At 44.2% G+C, this 18,817-nt stretch overlaps 1 protein-coding gene across 11 annotated transcripts in view; it reads right to left on the bottom strand.

Annotated features, from left to right (window-relative positions):
- ASXL1 (ASXL transcriptional regulator 1) overlaps positions 1-18,493 on the bottom strand; it is an 81,048-nt gene extending 62,555 nt beyond the window's left edge. For 4 of the 11 annotated variants that reach the window (XM_054467020.2, XM_054467031.2, XM_054467029.2 and 1 more), the window contains exons 1-3: positions 17,968-18,490; positions 10,287-10,369; positions 7,638-7,746 (exon numbers count right to left, since the gene is read on the bottom strand). In XM_054467020.2, the coding sequence (XP_054322995.1) occupies positions 7,638-7,746; positions 10,287-10,369; positions 17,968-18,024 (249 nt within the window). In that variant the 5' untranslated portion in view covers positions 18,025-18,490. The other 7 variants (XM_054467021.2, XM_054467030.2, XM_054467035.2 and 4 more) reach the window with 6 other exon arrangements.
- Between the last annotated feature and the right edge of the window lie 324 nt (positions 18,494-18,817).

The following is an 18,817-nucleotide window of genomic DNA, read 5'->3' as shown; positions in this document are numbered from 1 at the left end:
AGATATATAATACATAATATACAAAATTCTGACCCTAATGTCCCACCAGATGAGATTTCCAAGTATGGAGGAGAAAAAACTAACAAGCCATTCTGCACATAAGCTTATCCTTAACACAAGGGAGAAAAGGCAAAGAAAATGCCAAAAGATTTCAAAGGTGTCACTACTACGTTTAAAAGGAAAAGGGAGAAATATGAGTTAAATAACTGGTGTCAGCTGGGTGTGGTGGCTCACGCCTGTAATCCCAACACTTTGGGGGGCTGAGGTGGGTGGATCACCTGAGGTAAGAGTTCAAGACCAGCCTGGCCAACATGGTAAAACCCCGTCTCTACTAAAAATACAAAAAATTAGTCGGGTGTGGTGGCTCACGCCTATAATCCCAGCTACTCAAGAGGCTGAGGCAGGAGGATCACTTCATCCCGGGAGGCAGAGGTTACAGTGAGCCGAGATTGTGCCACTGCACTCCAGCCTGGGTGATACAGTGAGACTCTGCCTCAAAGATAACATAACACAACACAACACAACAGAAAATATAAAATAAAAATAAAAATAAAAATAAAATAAAATAAAATAACTGGTGTCTTCCTGTCCATTATCATAGGCAAGACACTCACCAAACTAGCCCTTGGTCGACCACTATTCAAAACTTCCCACCACTTTCATCCTTTGCTGCTGAATCCTTTGGACAACCTGGAACAGTAGACATGACTACTGTCTGGCATTACTACATTACTACTGGCAGTAAACTATAAAGGATTCTGGAAATAACCAACATTTCTACATTTTTATTAGTCCTTAAAAAATGTACTTAATTGCCAAGCCTGGTGGCTCACACCTATAATCCCAGCACTTTGGGAGGCTGAGGTGGGAGGATTGCTTTGAGTCCAGGAGTTCAAGACCAGCCTGGGCAACATGACAAAACCCCGTCTCTACTAAAAATACAAAAATTAGCTAGGCGTGGTGTCATGCACCACCAATTCCAGCTACTTAGGAAGCTAAGGCACAAGATTGCTTGAGCACAGGAGACAGAGGTTGCAGTAAGCCGTGATCATGCCACTGCACTCCAGCCTGCGCGACGGAGCCAGGCCCTGTCTCCAAAAAAAAAAAAAAAAAAAAAAACTACTTAATTCTATACGACAACTAGTCTGGATTGTTGAAAAATATCATGATTGGATACAGGATTTTAGGCCACAAAGAATAATTTTGAAAAGAGAGAAAAATTTGAATATGGACTATGTATTATATACAATCATATCAATGTTAAGTTTCTTGAGTGTGATAATGGCATTGTGGTTATGTAGCAAAATGTCTTTGTTCTTTTTTCACTTTTTTTTTTTTTTTTTTGAGACCAAGTCTTGCTCTGTCACCCAGGCTAGAGTGCAGTGGTGCCATCTCGGCTCACTGCAGCCTCTGCCTCCTAGGTTCAAGTGATTCTCCAGCCTCAGCCTCCTGAGTAGCTGGGATTACAGGTGCACACCACCACGCCCGACTAATTTTTTGTATTTTTAGTAGTGACGGGGTTTTGCCTCGAACTCCTGACCTAAGGTGATCCGCCCGACTCAGCCTCCCAAAGTGCTGGGATTACAGGCATGAGCCACTGCGCCAGGCCATGTCTTTGTTCTTAAGACATACTATCTACAGTGCTCAGAGGTGGCTGGGCACGGTGGCTCATGCCCGTAATCCCAGCACTTTGGGAGGCCAAGGCAGGCCTTGAGGTCAGGAGTTCGAGTCCAGCCTGACCAACATGGCAAAACACTGACCAGATATGTCTCCTCAACCTTGGCCTCCATAACTGTAAGAAATAAATTACTTTTCTTTATAAATTACTCACTTTTGGATATTCTGTTATAAGTAATAGAAAATGGACTAAGACACTATGGTACTGCTTCAATTTTTCTATAGGTTTGAAATTTTTCAAAATAAATAAACGTAAAAAAAATGTATTTAACAACACCTTGGATTAGGGTGTTTATTGGACAGACCTGAGTTCTCAAGTGATCAAGATGGTAATCAGCTGGTTCAGATCTTTGATATCCTTTCTCATCCATTCCTGAGTAACAATAAACTAAATGCCTGCACAACTTCTGGGAGAAGTGTGGTGTTGATGAGGCATGTAACAAGGGACTAGTTAGTAATCACACACTCATGGCCGGAAATCTGGAATTCTTAAAACAGCCTTCAAAAAGAATAAGGGGCCAGGCACCGTGGCTCACACCTGTAATCCCAGCACTTCGGGAGGCTGAAGCAGAGGATTGCTTGAGGCCAGGAGTTTGAGACTAGCCTGAGGTACAAAATGAGACCCCCTCCATCTCTATAAAAAAAATTTTTTTTAATTAGGTGCAGTGGTGCATGCCTGTGGTCCCAGCTACTGGGGAGGCTGACCGGAAGATTCCTTGAGCCCAGGAGCTCAAGGTTGTAGTGAGCTATGATGGTGCCACTGCACCATCTAGCTTTAGGCCACAGAGCGAGACCCTGTATCTAAAAATAAAAAACTGGGTGAGCACAGTGGCTCGTGCCTATAATCCCAGCACTTTGGGAAGCCAAGATGGGAGGATTGCTTGAGCTCAGGAATTCAAGACTAGTGAACTCCCACCTCAACAAAAACTGCAAAAATTAGCTGGGTGTGATGGCATGCACCTGTAGTCCCAGCTACTAAGGAAGCTGGAAGGATTGCTTGAGCCCAGGAAGTCAAGAGTGCAGTGAGCCATGATTGTACCACTGAACTCCAGCCTGGATGACAAAGTGAGATTCTGTCTCAAAAAAATAAATAAATACACACATATATATACACATATATAAGACATGTCTATATATAACACCATGGCAAGTGGTTCAAAATATATTAACTGAAAGAAGCAATGATGAAATTTTTTCAAATATTAATTATTTAGGTTACAGGTATCTGAATTTTTTTTTCTTTTTCTTAAGAGTCTCTGTCACCCAGGCTAGAGTGCAGTGGTGCGATCTTGGCTCACTGCAACCTCCACCTCCCAGGTTCAAGCAATTCTCCAGCCTCAGCCTCCCCAAGTAGCTGGAATTACAGGCACCCACCACCACGCCCAGCTAATTTTCGCATTTTCAATAGAGACAGGGTTTCACCATGTTGGCCAAGCTGGTCTCGAACTCCTGACCTCAAGTGATCCACCCGCCTCAACCTCCCAAAGTGCTGGGATTACAGGCATGAGCCATCACAGCTGGCCACAGGTAGAATTTTATGGATTACTTTCATTTTCTCTGTTGCATTTACGTATATTGCTTCTATAATAGGTCAAAAAAATTAAGGCACACACATAATTAACCAAGCTAAAATTTACCAAACCCAGAGGTAAGCACCCTTCATTCTGGCTCTGAGATATGAGCTAGATGCCAGATGCAAATCCAGGGACAGTTTCATCAAAACTGTTTTTGAGATGGAGCTTTACTCTTGTTGCCCAGGCTGGAGTGCAATCGCACAATCTCGGCTCACTGCAACCTCCATCTCCCGGGTTAAAGCGATTCTCCTGCCTCAGCCTCCTGAGTAGCTAGGATTACAGGCGTGCACACCCACGCCTGGCTAATTTTTGTATTTTTAGTAGAGATGGGGTTTCACCATGTTGGCCAGGCTGGTCTTGAACTCCTGACCTCAAGTGATCCACCCACCTCAGCCTCTCAAAGTGCTGGGATTACAGGTGTGAGCCACCGTGCCCAGCCCAACAAAATTATGAAGAAGGACAGATGAGGTGGCTCATGCATGTAATCCCAACACTTTGGGAGGCTGAGGTGGGTGGATCACTTGAGTCCAAAAGTTCAAGACCAGCCTGGGCAACAAAGCGAGACTGTCTCTACCAAAAAAAAAAAGAAAAAAAGAAAACCATAAACAGTATTTATCATCAAATGTCAAAAGAATAATGAAGGCTGGGTGCGGTGGCTCACGCCTGTAATCCCAGCACTTTGGGAGGCCGAGGCAGACAGATCACGAGGTCAAGAGTTCAAGACCAGCCTGGCCAACATAGTAAAACCCCATCTCTACCAAAAATACAAAAATTAGCCAGGCATGGTGGTGCACGCCTGTAGTCCTAGCTACTCGGGAGGCTGAGGCAGGAGAATCACTTCAGCCTGGGAGGTGGAGGTTGCAGTGAGCCAAGATCACACCACTGCACTCCAGCGTGGGTTAGAGCAAGATTCTGTCTCAGAAAAAAAAAAAAAAAAAGAATAACGAAGTACAAAAATGTAGCCATTATTCACTAAATTCATTCATTAAATATATATTTATTGAAGGCAACTATGTACCTAGTACTGTGAGTAATTAATAAAATACAGACTCTGCTCTCAAGGAGTTTATAGTCTAATTAGAGGAACCAACCAAGCAAACCATTACTCCATTAAAAGAGCACAACGAATATCAGAGAAGTGAGGCCTATGGATGTAAAAGGCCAATGAACAAGATACTATGAAGGATAAGCAACATAAAGCCAAAGGCAGTTAAGATGAGGTACTGAGCAAATATTCAATTAGCACGTCTCAGACACAAGCTGTAGACTAACAGACCACTCCCAAGCTTACGGCAGGTTCATACAATGGTGTTTATTCAAAGATATATTAAAATTAAGATGAAGGGGCCTGGTGCAGTGGCTCACACCTGTAAAATTAAGATGAAGAAATATAATTCAGTTCGCACAAAGCATGTACTATGTCAAGAATTCTGCCCAGAGCCAAATTACAAACACAAATAAAACTCAGTTCCTGCCCTTAAGGTACTCATAGAAAAAAGTAATTATCTTTCCTTTTAAAAACAGAATATATCATTAACAGGCATATTTGTAATAAACATATAATATGTATTAAATAATTATAACTATATATAATTATAGCATATGTAACAATATGCTATATATATGATAATAAAGGGCCAGGTATGGTTGCTCACACCTGTAATCCCAGTGCTTTGTGAAGCTGTGGTGGGAAGATCACTTGAGGCCAGGAGTTTGAGACCAGTTTAACCAACATAGCAAGACTTCATCTCTAGGAAAAAATTTAAAAATTAGCTGGGGTGGTGGTGTATGCTACTCGGGAGGCTAACGTGGGGCTACTACTTGAGCCCAGGAGTTCAAGGCTACAGTGAGCTATGGTTATACCACTGCACTCCAGCTGTGGACAACAGAGTGAGACCCTGTTTCTAAAAATATAAATTAATATTAAATTAAAAAATAATAGGCCAGGTGCAGTGGCTCACGTCTGTAATCCTGGCACTTTGGGAGGCCAAAGCCAGTGGATCGCTTGACCCCAGGAGTTCGAGACCAGCCTGGGCAACATGGCAAAACTCCTTCTCCACAAAAAATACAAAACATTAGCCAGGCATAGTGGTATGCGCCTGAAGTCCTAGCTACTCAGAAGGCTGAGGTGGGAGGATCTTTTGAGCCTAGGAGGTCAAGGCTGCAGTGAGCTGTGACTGTGCTACTGCACTCCAGTCCAGGTGACAGAACAAGACCCTATCTCAAAAAATATATAATATTAATAGAAAAATGCCATTAACAGGCAATTACGGATGATAAACCTCAGATCATCATAAAGGCTATCATTTATTAAGGACTGACTCAATGCCAGGGATGCACATTCCACCAAAAAGAGGGGTTAAATCCCTCCCAGGTTACAAAGCTAGGTTTTTGTTTTGAGACAGGGTCTTGCTATGTGACCCAGGCTGGAGAGCAGTGGTGTGATCACAGCTCACTGCAGCCTCCATCTCCAAGCTACCCTCCTGCCTCAGCCTCCTGAGTAGCTAAGACTATAAGCACACACACCACCATGCAAGGCTTTTTTTTTTTTTTAATAGAGACAAGGTCACGTACTCCTGAGTTTAAGCAATCCTCCTGCCTTAGCCTCCTAAAGTGCTGGGATTACAGGCATGAGCCACCACACCTGACCACAAAGCTAGGTTTTGAGCTCAGTGGCTCTGTCTCTTCCAAGGCTCGATTACAAGAAAAGCATACAAAACTGAAAGGAAAAAGACCAAACTATTGGATATAAAAACAATATAGAAAACAGCACAGACATCTGACCCCAAGATAAACTTTATTTATATATAAAGACCAAGTTTTATGGCTTCATGTTATATAGTTGGTATTTGTTCAGGTATTTATTTTGAATACAGTCCATCAAGAAAACAAAAAGGAAAGTTTGTATTGACTGCTACAATTTATAACACACTATGGAAGAACGAAAGGGTCAGCATCAAATTTTCAGTTTCTCCAATGTCGACAAGTCATCTTATGTCTAAATCAGGGGTCGACAAAGTACAGCCCCAAATCAAATCTGGCCTGCAGCCTGTTTTCGTAAGTAAAACAAACATTTGTAAATAAAATAATTTTTTTTTTATTGGAACACAGCCATGCCCATTCATTGGGGTATGGCTGCTTTCCTACTACAATGGCAGACCTGAGTGGTTAAGACAAAGACAGTATGATCCACAAAACAAAAAAACATTGATTTTCTGGTCCTTTACAGAAAAACTTTTTAGACCCCCGGTCTAAATGATTACCATATATATCACAAATGGTGGAAAAATAATTAGCCTGTTCATTTCGGCCCTATTTAAGCTTTATTATGAACTCCACCTGATTTAAGTACTCTTCCTTTATAATTACTGTCACTTAATTTCCACAAATATGTTCACATTTCAGTTATTTTCCATAGAGTAGGTCTTACATTAGCTGCCCAGTAATTTATCCTTCACATCATTACTACAACAATATCCTAATTAAGGCACATCTGTGGCCAGGTGCGGTGGTTCATGCCTGTAATCCCAGCACTTTGGGAGGCTAAGGCGGACGGATCACGAGGTCAGGAGTTCAAGACAAGCCTGGCCAACATGGTGAAACCCCGTCTCTACTAAAAATACAAAAATTACCTGGGCATGGTAGTGCACTCCTAGCTACTCAGGAGGCTGAGGCAGAAGAATTGCTTGAACCTGGGAGGTGGAGGTTGCAATGAGCTGAGATCGCACCACTGCACTCCAGCCTGGGCAACAGAGTGAGACTCCATCTCAAAAAAAAAAAAAAAAAAAAAAAGGCACATCGGCAATTATCCCCATAGTTATGCTTCAGTTTTGTACAATCTACAAAGATATAGACAAGAAAAGATGAACACACAGACAAGAGCTGCTATGACTAAATAATTTCTAATATCTAATTCATATTAGAACACCTCAAAGTGCCATTTAGAAGCAACAGCATCTGGCCAGGTGCGGTGGCTCATGCCTGTAATCCCAGCACTTTGGGAGGCCGAGGCAGGTGGATCACCTCAGGTCAGGATTTCGAGACCAGCCTGGCCAACATGGTGAAACCCCGTCTCTATTAAAAAAATTAAAAAATTAGCGGGGCATGGTGGCACGTGCCTGTAGTCCCAGCTACTTGGGAGGTTGAGCTGGGAGAATCACTTGAACACGGGAGGCAGAGGTTGCAGTGAGCCGAGATCTCGCCCCATTGCACTCCAGCCTGGGTGACACAGCGAGACTACGTCTAAAAAAAAGAACAACATCAATGTCACCTGACTGCATGTGAGAAATGCAAATTCATGGCCCCTATTCCAGACCTACCAGGTGATTCTTATGCACATTAAAAGTCCAAGAATCACTGCGCCAAAACAGAGTTCATATCACTTACCTTGAGTGTGAAAAGGCTGATTCGGCCAGGCAGTTTATAAAACAACCCCTCTCCTCCTCTTGAATTGGAATGTAGCATAGCATTGAGGCATGCGAGAGGGGACGTCCCACTGTAAAACCACAAAAGAATGGATAAGGGTCATACAATCCATCTGCCTACTTAAAGACCTAATCCCTCCAACTCATTCTTAAATGAGAAGAAGCTAAGCAAGAAATACAGAAGAAAAAAATCTCATGACAATTTCACTGTGAAAATAGTAAAAGAATAACCAAATGAAATTCACATAAATCACACTCAGAGAACTCTGGAATAAACATTATGTGATACCCGAAATCCATAACTAACACTTCTTCAGTGCTTTTTGACAATATAAATCAAATTTCCAAGAAAAACCTCACAATTTTTTCAAGTTATATTTTAATAAGTTAATAAATTAAGTTTTAGTAAAATTTTACTATTAAAAGTTTCCTAGCCTCTATATTTCAATCTACATATCATACTCAGAAACTGCCATAGAATATTATGACAAAGAATCACAGAATCAATGGTGCTGTGCCAATAAAACAAGCAGAACTTTTTTCCAGTTAAACATTTTCTAGTAAGTACACAAAAAGAACAGTATTTCATTTGTTTTTTTCTCTGCTGGAAGTGGGGAGATTGAGTTTTATTCTGTATCTACCCAGGAACAATTATTTAAACCTAAATGCAAAAAGTAAGTCAAGTGGATTTAGTTCCCAGTAATGCTTAAACATTAAACTGAAACAATGGCATACTAAGTTGTTTCATGGTCCCTGCCACAACAGCAGGTTGCAAAACGTGACAATTCAGTGCGAAGGATGCTACTTACTGAATCTTTAAATAGAAAAGCTACCAAAAATATCAACAAATGCCCATTACTAATATTAACTGAGTTTGGCACTAGCATATTAGTGCTAGCAGTCACCTGTGCACCCTCTCTTCCCTCTCCCCAGCATGTTAAAAAACACATAAATAGCTTAAGTAAGCCTCTTCACATTTTTCAGAACTAGAGGCCCTAATTTATGCAGTGTTAAAAATAAATTCTGAGTCTAAAAAAACCATTAAAAAACTATTACTTATTTTGCCTTGGAACACACTGGATGCTAAAAAATTTTTCACCAAGAACCAATCTCTAAAAGAAACCTTGTGCAAAATCTGGAGTATCAAGTGGGTGTGCTAGCATCTCTGCTACAAGGGGAACAGCATGCTGGCACAGCTCTTCTGTGACTCCTACATATTATACCTCTGTCTACAAATTACAGAGCTGCTCACTCATCATGAGCCATCATGACTGCTTCATAATTCCTGTAAGAACAAGAAGCAGAAACAAGTTAAGGTTCTCAATTCCATATGTCCCAAAGGGACTCATTTACCTTCTATAGGCAAAGTGGTCCAACAGCAGTGCAGACAGCAGCATGATGGGAAATAGCCCATAAAAACAAAAATAAAGCACAATTATAACACTATACAGTGGATAAGTACAAGTCAAATAAATGTGATGTAGACAATCTTAATCTTCCCTCCCCCACAAAACATCAACTTGAGAATGTTTGAACTGACAACTGGAAAGTGAAGGCCTTTTGACCCTAAAAGGTCAATTAAAGCAGCTAAGTTTGACTAGCAAAAACATGAAGTTTGCTCTGAGTCCCAGGCAAGGACTGTGTAGTACTCTCCTCTTTCCTCATTTAAGTACTTTTTTTGTTTTGTTTTGTTTTTTGAGATGGAGTCTTATTCTGTTGCCCAGGCTGGAGTGCAGTGGTGCAATCTCGGCTCACTGCAACCTCCGTCTCCTGAGTTCAAGCGATTCTCCGGCCTCAGCCTCCCAAGCTGGAACTACAGGCTACAGGCATGCATCTCCATGCCAGCTAATCTTTGTATTGTTAGTAGAGACGGAGTTTTGCCATGTTGGCCAGGCTGGTCTCGAACTCCTGTCCTAAGTGATTTGTCTGCCTTGGCCTCCCAAAGTGCTGGGATTACAGGCGTGCGCCACTACACCCAGCATTTTTTTTTTTTTTTTTTTTAAGTTTGAAGTTAGGATGAGGAAAAAGAAGATTAAAGATAGTCACTGGCTTTCAGGCCAGCAATTCTATGTTTCTAACTTGTTACTTCTCTAGGAAAACTACACCATAAATTTAGAAAATAAAGGTTCACCTCAAAATTCAGTAAATTCATATCACATTTGACTGGAATTAGTAGGGGGAAAAAAGTCAGTGGTTTATGTTGATGAGACCACCGTTCTTTTATTCCAAAAGAAAGAAATTCAGTGATATGGCATAGAGAAAAGGGTAGCGTAAGGCACAATAGAGGCTATCAGGTCTGAAACTTCTGAAACAGCACAAGAGAAAATGTGCCCTGACTCCTTACACAAAAAACAAGCTCTATGCCAAGATTTAAGGAAGAGCAAGGAGATGCGGAAAGCCACTGCACCTCTAAATGAAAACAAATGGATGTTCACCCACTGCCACCCTCCACTCAGACGACACACAATTTGGGAAATGGATAGTTCCATCTCACTACCAGACACAGAAGCACAAATACATACACAGATGTACTTACTCTTATCACTACACAACTAAAGAAAGACACATATCCTATGAAACCCTCATGTTAAGCAACAAGAACAATACAAACCTCATTTCCTTTAGTCCTTCTGCCTCTATGACCTGCAGAATCTGTTTTGGTGTCATTGGAGCATCCGAGTAGTTTTCTAATACCTGAAGAAATATAAACGTCCTAATTTCAGTGTGCAATTTCCATTTATATCCATCCATCCACCCATATATCATGGGCTAAAGTTATGCTATGAGGTACCACTGGTGACAACTTAGTTTCTCCACAGTTAAAATTACTTCAGAAATCAAATTACACATATATCCAGTTACTGAAAAGTTATTGCAATTAACTGAAATGTTCTAATTCTCAATTCTAAGGATGCATATCTTCTCAGCATACATGGTATAGTATGCAAGACCTTAGCAACACTGGTTACTGTTTAGCTTGATGCTGTTAATACTGCTAAACCACAGAATATATAGCGCTGCACAAGAAATGTATGAGACAGAAATGCATTCACATTTTCTTTCCCAAGGAAGTTTGATTAGTACGTACATATATATACTAATTTTTGTATTTCAGTAGAGACTAGAGCTAGTCTCGAACTCCTGACCTCAGGTGATCTACCCACCTCAGCCTCCTAAAGTGCTGGGATTATAGAAGTGAGCCACCACGCCCGGCCAAGTACCCATATTTTTAAACGGTGCTTTTTGCCACTGTGTTGTTAATTTGTGGTGTTAACTGCCACAGTACGTTCTGCCATTTGGCACACGATGCTATGATTCTGCATGACTGGTGCAATGAGAAACAGAACATCCCATTTATGTTAGCATCACCTATAACCAAGTCATGGCAGTATTGCAGTATTTTCTTAGTGTGCAACTGCAGCTCTCTTGCTTTAAGACTTGTTTTAGATACATTATTCTCCTAAAGGAAGAAAAAAGCTGTCAACATCTTTGTACTTTGCCTGCCTGTGCAGCTACTCAGGGTACTCCAAATCAAGCTAACATCTTACAGTCCATTTAACTACCATAACCAAGTACTGCTGTCACAAGCAAAACATAAAGCAGTAAGTCGGATAGGACGCTGCTGTCTACAGCCATACCACCCTGAATGTGCCCGATCTCGTCTGATAGGTCTGCTGCGGAAGGTACTCTCTATGGAAGAACATAAGACCTCAGCACCAAAGTCAAGGTTTGGAGAAGATACTAAAATAAAACCCCTATTTCCCATGGTCCTATTCTTTGCTTCTCTTTTCAGATTTTCCATTCTCCATGGGTAACATTATCATCTCAGTTTCAGCTACTACCTAAATTCTGATAACTACCTAATCTCTACCTCTAGCTCTGACTTCTCCCCCAAATTTCAGATTCAAATATTCAGTTGTGTACTGATTATACCCCTTCATTATCTACTCTAATTCAGCTCTACTCTTAATTCATCTAATTGGCAACTCTAATTCACCTCTTCTCCAGACCCACTCTTCTTCCTGTATTCCCTACCTTGATTGACAGCCTGTATAATCACCTAATTCAGAAACGCAGGTGTCATCCTTCTCGCTCATCTGTCCGCCAAGTCCCAAAACCAGTCTCTTACCTGACCCAACACAACAGCCTGTTAATATTTATCCCTCCATCCAGTCCTGCTTTCCTCAAATCCATTCTGACTCTGTTGTCATCCTTCATTCAACAAACACATGGAACACGTACCTTGTGCCAGACACAATTCTAGAGATTCACAGTAAACAAGACCAAATCCCTGCTCTGGTAGAACTTACATGTTATAGCCTGAGGTCAACCCAGCAAAGCAAACCTGCCCTCATCACTTTCAGCTCGAAAATCCTTCAACAGGCCAGGCACACTGGTGCACATCTATAGTCTCAGCTGAGACTGAGGCAGGAGGGTCATTTGCGCTCAGGAGCTCCAGGCTGTAGTGCACCATGATCGTGCCTGTGTATAGCCACTGCACTCCAGCCTGGGTAACACAGTGAAATCTCATCTCTTTAAAGAATTTTAAAAATATATATGGCTGGGTAAAGTGGGTCACACCTGTAATCCCAGCACTTTGGGAGGCCAAGGTGGGCAGACTGCTTGAGCCTAGGAGTTCAAAACCAGCCTGGGCAACATGGTGAAACCCTGTCTCTACAAAAAAATACAAAAAACTAGCTGGGCATGGTGGCGCATGCCTGTAATCCCAGCTACACAGGAGGCTGAGGTGGGAGAATCATCTGAGCCCAGGAAGTGGAAGCTGCAGTGAGCTGTGATGGCACCACTGCACTTCAGCCAGGGTGACAGAGTGAGACCCTGTCTCAAAAAATAATAATAATAATAATAGAAAGCAAATAAAATCCTTCAACAGCTCCTTAATCACATACTGCAAAAGCTGAAGCGTCCAAAGTCCACTGGCCCACTGGTAAAGAACAGGACCTAGAGTTAGATTCAAATTTTTACATTCTAAACTGGGGCAACTACAACCCAACCCGAACCTAGGTTCTCTTTTGAAGGATACTGATGTCTTCCTCTCAGAGTTGTTGGACAGATTAGAGACAATGTAAGTAACGCCTACAATGTCTGGCACAGAGTAGGTGCTCACTGGCCTGGCATATGGAACCCTCACAATCTGGTCTCTGCCTGTCTCTTTACCCATCCACAGTGACACTCTACAAACTTTATGTTCCAATAATTTGTAGATATACCTAATTCTCACACTTTGCAAATACATACACACCCTCTCACCCTTTCTCTCTCTCTCCCACTCTGACTCTTTCTCTCCTGCTATGTGTTGTTACCAGCTCCTGCTTATGCCCTCTGTGATTGGCTTAACTCCTAGTTACCCTTCAAGATTCAGCTCAGAAAGCACCTTCCTCCAGGAAGCCTTCCCTGATCTCTGCCAGGCAGAGGTAAATGTCTCTTTTCAATGTTCCCATTGTTTCATAACACATACAATTATCTTCCAAACCAGGACAGTTGAGAGTGAAAGGAGAAATTCTTTATGACTGGACAAAAGGCAGCAACTGGGATATCTGTTTATGATTTATACAACTATGATAACACGTATCATGACTGTAGTAAAATTCTGTTCCTGTGTCTGGACCTTCTTCATCCCCAGAAGACCATAAGCCCTGAGGGGCAAACCTTATCCACCTCTGTATTCCAAGAACCTAAGTGCCAAGATGGGCAGTACTGACTTGAACAAACCTACAATAAACCCTGGAACAAGCTACTAATGTTCACCGCCACAGATATCATTTCTTTGATACTAATTAAATGAAAGCTGAGCCAGTGAATTTTTGTAGCATTTTTTTTTTTTAAGAAGCATGACTCAAATAGTAACTACCAATTATTTAAACAGCAATCAGAAATAACCTAAGAATTTAAGACAGGAGAAAACAGAATTTCTAAAGGGAAGTTACATCAAAAGATACAAAGTATTCATTTTTATTAAAACTGTTTATGCCTCCAGCTCTTGGTATAAGAACAAGTCAGCAGTGTTCTATTCCTAATCTCTTTCTAGACTACATTTTCTTTTTTTTAAGTATCTCTTCTCTTACTTCAAAGGGGAAAAAAATGTTTGATGTAAGAACTGGTCAGTCATGAATCAAAGTAAAAGATAAAGCATGCAACAAAGAGTTTCTCAAAGCCAGGGAGAATCCATTTAGGGTCCTTGATTTAAAGGGAAATCCCCTTGGCTATTTCTCCCAAACAAACTGTTCGTAACAAGTTGGAGGATTTATATCCACTCGACCACGTAAGGTCTACTTCTTACATCTAGAAAAGACAATATTACAAAATGTGTGAAAGAAAGTCTATTTTTCAACAGCATAATTAACATCTGCAAAAATCAATCTCCTGGGCTATACTATACTGAAATTCTTAAGAAGAATCTTCTTTCCTCTACAAAAGGTTTTTTTTTGTTTGTTTGTTTCTGTTTGTTTTTAAGACAGAGTCTCGCTCTGTCACCCAGGCTGGAGTGCAGTGGCTCGATCTCGGCTCACTGCAAGCTCTGCCTCCCGCGTTCACGCCATTCTCCTGCCTCAGCCTCCCGAGTAGCTGGGGACTACAGGCACTCGCCACCAAGCCTGGCTAATTTTTTGTATTTTTAGTAGAGATGGGGTTTCACCGTGTTAGCCAGGATGGTCTCGATCTCCTGACCTCGTGATCCACCCGCCTCAACCTCCCAAAGTGCTGGGATTACAGGCGTGAGCCACCGCGCCCAGCCTACAAAAAACAATTCTTAAAAGGATTCCCAGTAACACTCCAGTCACCAACCTGAGTGGGGTCAGGAGCAATCTGAAAGTGTTCCCATGGAAGTGCATACAATTGCCATTGCAAACACTCCAAATTCACCTGCCCAAAGCGAAGAGTAGTGTTCAGGTGTTCTAATCAACTGTCCTACGTTCCCTCCTAGTCAAGTTTCTCTCAGTCCAGTGTACACTCTCTCAAATTCTCCAGCACAGTGTTACAGCAACTTTTTTTAAACATTAAGAGGACTGGTTTTTTCTTTTGTTTTGTTTTTGAGACGAAGTCTCACTGTCGCCGCTGGAGTGCAGTGGCGCAATCTGGGTTCACTGCAACCTCCACCTCCCGGGTTCAAGTGATACTCCTGCCTCAGCCTCCCGAGTAGCTGAGGTTACAGGCATGCACCATCACCATGCCTGGCTAATTTTTGTGTTTTTAGTAGAGACGGGGTTTCACCATGTTTGCCAGGCTGGTCTCGAACTCCTGACCTCAGGTGATCCATCTGCCTCAGCCTCCCAAAGAGCTGGGATTACAGGCGTGAGCCACCGCGCCCGGCCTAGGACTCTTAAAAAGTTCCCCCTCACCTACCATCCAGTCCCATCCAAAGAAATGGAAAATTCTAAAACAAAAAACACACACAAGATATTCAAATTACATATCACATTCTCAACAAGTCCTCTTTTTCTTTTTTTTTTTTTTTTTTTTTTGAGACGAGTCTCGCTCTGTCACCCAGGCTGGAGTGCAGTGGCATGACCTTGGCTCTCTGCAACCTCCACCTCCCAAGTTCAAGTGATTCTCCTGTCTCAGCCCCCTCAGTAGCTGGGATTACAGGCATGTACCACCACACCCAGCTAATTTTTGTATATTTAGTAGAGACTGGGTTTTACCATGTTGGCCAAGCTGGTCTAGAACTCCTGACCCTGTGATCCACCCACCTCAGCGTCCCAAAGTGCTGAGATTACAGGCGTGAGCCATGGCGCCCAGCCTCATTACTTTTTTTAGAGTCAGGGTCTCCCTCTATCACCCAGGCTGGAGTGCAGTGGTACAATTAATCACTGGGCACTGCAGCCTCCAACTCCTCAGCCTAAGCTATCCTCAGCCTCCCGAGTAGCTAGGACCACAGGTGTGTACCCCCATGCCCAGCTCATTTTGTTGCTGTTGTTGTAGAGACCGGGTCTATGTTGCCCAGGCTCATCTCGAACTCCTAGCCTCAAGTGATTATTCCGCCTCAGCCTCCCAAAGTCTCGCAAATCCTTTTTCACATGTATAACAGCACCACAAAGTAACCCCTATTCATAGGCTGGGCGCGGTGGCTCACGCCTGTAATCCCAGCACTTTGGGAGGCCAAGGTGGGCGGATAACCTAAGGTCACGAGTTTGAGACCAGCCTGACCAACATGAAAAAACCCCATCTTTACTAAAAATACAAAATTAGCCGGGTGTGGTGGCAAACAAACGAAAAACAAACAAACAAACAAAGTAACTCCTATTCATCATATTACTATTTTTAATGAAGAGCCTTAGAAGAAAAAGAGGAATAACTTACCCTGATAACCTGGCTTGAAGTTGAGTCAATGATAAAACAGAAATAGCAACCTCGATGTTGAAGTTCAGACCACAGTAAATTCGAGAATCTAAAGAGACTTAACAGTGGACCCCAAATTCCTAAAGTCAACTAGTAAGAGCCAACAGAACTTTGAGACAAACAGATTTTATAATTCTGTCAAGACATAAATAACACAGGACTTAAAGGTACTTTCACCTACCTCTAACAAGTAAAACTCTGGCAAGCAAATTTCCTTGGGTGCCCAGGGTCATAAACACCCGCATAACAGGAACGCCAAGGAGAATATCAATGAACACACAAAACTCATCGTCCAGGAGGAGAACGAGAGCTCTCTCCCACTCCCCATCAGGCCTATATTTGTTTCCAGGTGAAGAACCATTAGAGAAATCCTGAAATTTCTACAAGATCCTGAAAACTAGCCCAAGCTTCCAATTTTGACTGAATCAGAAAAAAAAAAATATTTCGGAACCTCAAAATCTTCAAACTTCACATGCCAGGCCAAAATAAACTGAAGCACAAAACTTCAGCATACAAACAATTGCTATTTTTGTTCCCTGGGCAACAAATGACTAGGGAAGAGGATAGCAAGCACCAATGAAAATTCTGTAGCCCAAATTCCTTCAGTTTTTATAAATCCGTAACTTTTACAGACTTCGAGAAAGAAAAAGGTGTACTTCAGGTTTGTGTCAAACTCTCCCCGATACTTTTTTTTTTTTTTTTTGCACAACATCTTTGAAGCAGAAAACTCACTTCAAAATAAGAGAGAAAATTGTCTGAGCTTCACTCATCATTAAAACTGAATTACAACCACTACATATAAACTACAGTGTCAAGAGACACTTATGCTATCCGCACCACAACCTCGCTGTGTGACAGATCTTAGGAACTGACATCTTAGTATAACCTGTTACTACTGATATCAGCAGATAATTACCCGAATATGTCTCAAAGTGTCTGAGCTTTGTGGGTGTAATCCAAAAGGAAGCTATTTCACCTGCAAGTCCTCTGACGCTCTGAACACAAAATTCACAACCCCCATCAGTTGAACGAGACGGCTTCAAACACTCAAATTACGCTCTCCCTTGCTGAATCTTCAGTGAACAATGTCTCCCAACAGAGATACTTTGTCTTTATCCAACATACATTCTTTGCAAAGTGGATTCAGCTCTCCTCAAAATACCAATTTCCAGTCCAGCTTCTGAAGGCAAGCACCCCAGTCAGCGTTTCTCAAAGTGGGGTCCGTGAGCCACTGCGTTTGAATCACCTGGGAAGCTGGTGAAAGCGCAGATTCCCAGGCTCTATCCCAGACCCTGAGGCTCAGCAGGTCTTACGAAGGGCCCTAGGAGGAGCGTTCCTAACCGTCTCCCAGGTGTCGCCCACAGGACACTAAAGTTAGAGAACCGCTGCTCAGGGTTCAAGCTGGGAGTAAGCACTTGCTTCCCTCCACGCACCTGGTTTAGATTGGGAAAGCTCAAAATGCCATTGGCGTCCTTGAATGTGGGGTCGCTTTTCCACCCCCGGAGTCAAAGGCACCACCCCATTACCCACCAGGAAGCGAGGGAGGAGCTTCCGACCCTTCCCGGAAACCCAACTCCCCCGGGTGAATGAACGAAGCTGCCCCAGACCCCCAGACGCTGCTAAATAGTGGGGGAGGGGAGGCGGGACCCCGCTGCCCAGAGGGGGAGGAGCCGGCCTGCCAGCTCGCCCCTCCGTAGGAATTTAGCTGCGCGGGGCGGGGGGGGGCGCGAGGGCCAACGGAAAAAGGCGCCACATCCCATCCCGGTGGAGCGCTCCCCACCCCTCGCCTTGCGAGGCCGTCCCGTTCGTAAAGGAAGATGGCCCCGCCCCCTCCCGCGGTGGGCAGGGCCTCGCCCCTCCCCCTCCAGTGGGGGGTGCGCGGCGAGCCCCCCCCCCCCCGGGGCCCCACGGAGCCCCCCCTCGGCTGCCCGCCTCACCAGGCGCGCGGCCTCGGCCCACGTGCGCTCCTTCTTCTTCTTCTGTTTGTCCTTCATCCTTCTCCCCGGCGGCGGCGGCAGCTCCACGCGGGACCTCCGGGCTGGGCGGGCTGGGGCGGTGGCGCGGGGCTGGGGCGGCGGCGGCGGTGGGGGGGCGCGTGGCAGCGGCGGCGCGCGAGGTCTCGGGTGCGGCCGGGGAGAAGGGGCGGGCACGCGGGGACCGGCTGGCGCGAGAGCGGCGGTGGGGGAGGGGCGGCGGCGGCTCCACGCGCCCGCGCTGCGTCAGTCGCCCACGGCGGCAGCGGCGGCTGCCCCGCGATCGCTAAGGAATGCGGCGGCCCCGCATAACCACGGGGTCAGAGGTCACGGCTCCGGCCTCCGCTTTCCCTCTCTGCTGAGGGACTGAGACAGGACCGACGGCGGGGCGGGAGGGCGAGACGCGGCTTTCCCTTCGGCGCCCGGGTGCGTGCGTGTCTGCCGTGGGTGTGTGTGAGTGTGTGTGAAGAGTGAGGAGGGGGAGTGTGGGGTTTTTTTTTTTTGAACAAAAACAAACCGAAAGGGCGTCTGGGAGTCGTAGTCTCAGCGGCCTCTCTGGCCTCCCCCGCTCCGGAAGAATATGGCCGCGTGAAGCACGTGGACCACACTTCCCAGCGTGCCCGGCGGCCCCCTTCCGCTCTCCCTCTCGCGTCCTCCGCCCAGCACCGACCTCAGCTAGGAACGGGGACGGATCGCTGTTCGGGGAAGGGGCTGGGTGGAGTCTCGCGAGGTGCGAGAACTGGCTGGGGGCCTGCGGGATTCTGGGAGGCGATGCTGGGAAGGGGCGGTGGCTGGGCTCCCCCGGCCACCCTTA

Source organism: Pongo pygmaeus, chromosome 21 (assembly GCF_028885625.2).
Source record: "Pongo pygmaeus isolate AG05252 chromosome 21, NHGRI_mPonPyg2-v2.0_pri, whole genome shotgun sequence".
NCBI classification, from domain to species: domain Eukaryota; kingdom Metazoa; phylum Chordata; class Mammalia; order Primates; family Hominidae; genus Pongo; species Pongo pygmaeus.
Note: the sequence above shows the minus strand (reverse complement) of the source record. Positions and strands in the feature narration are given on the sequence as shown.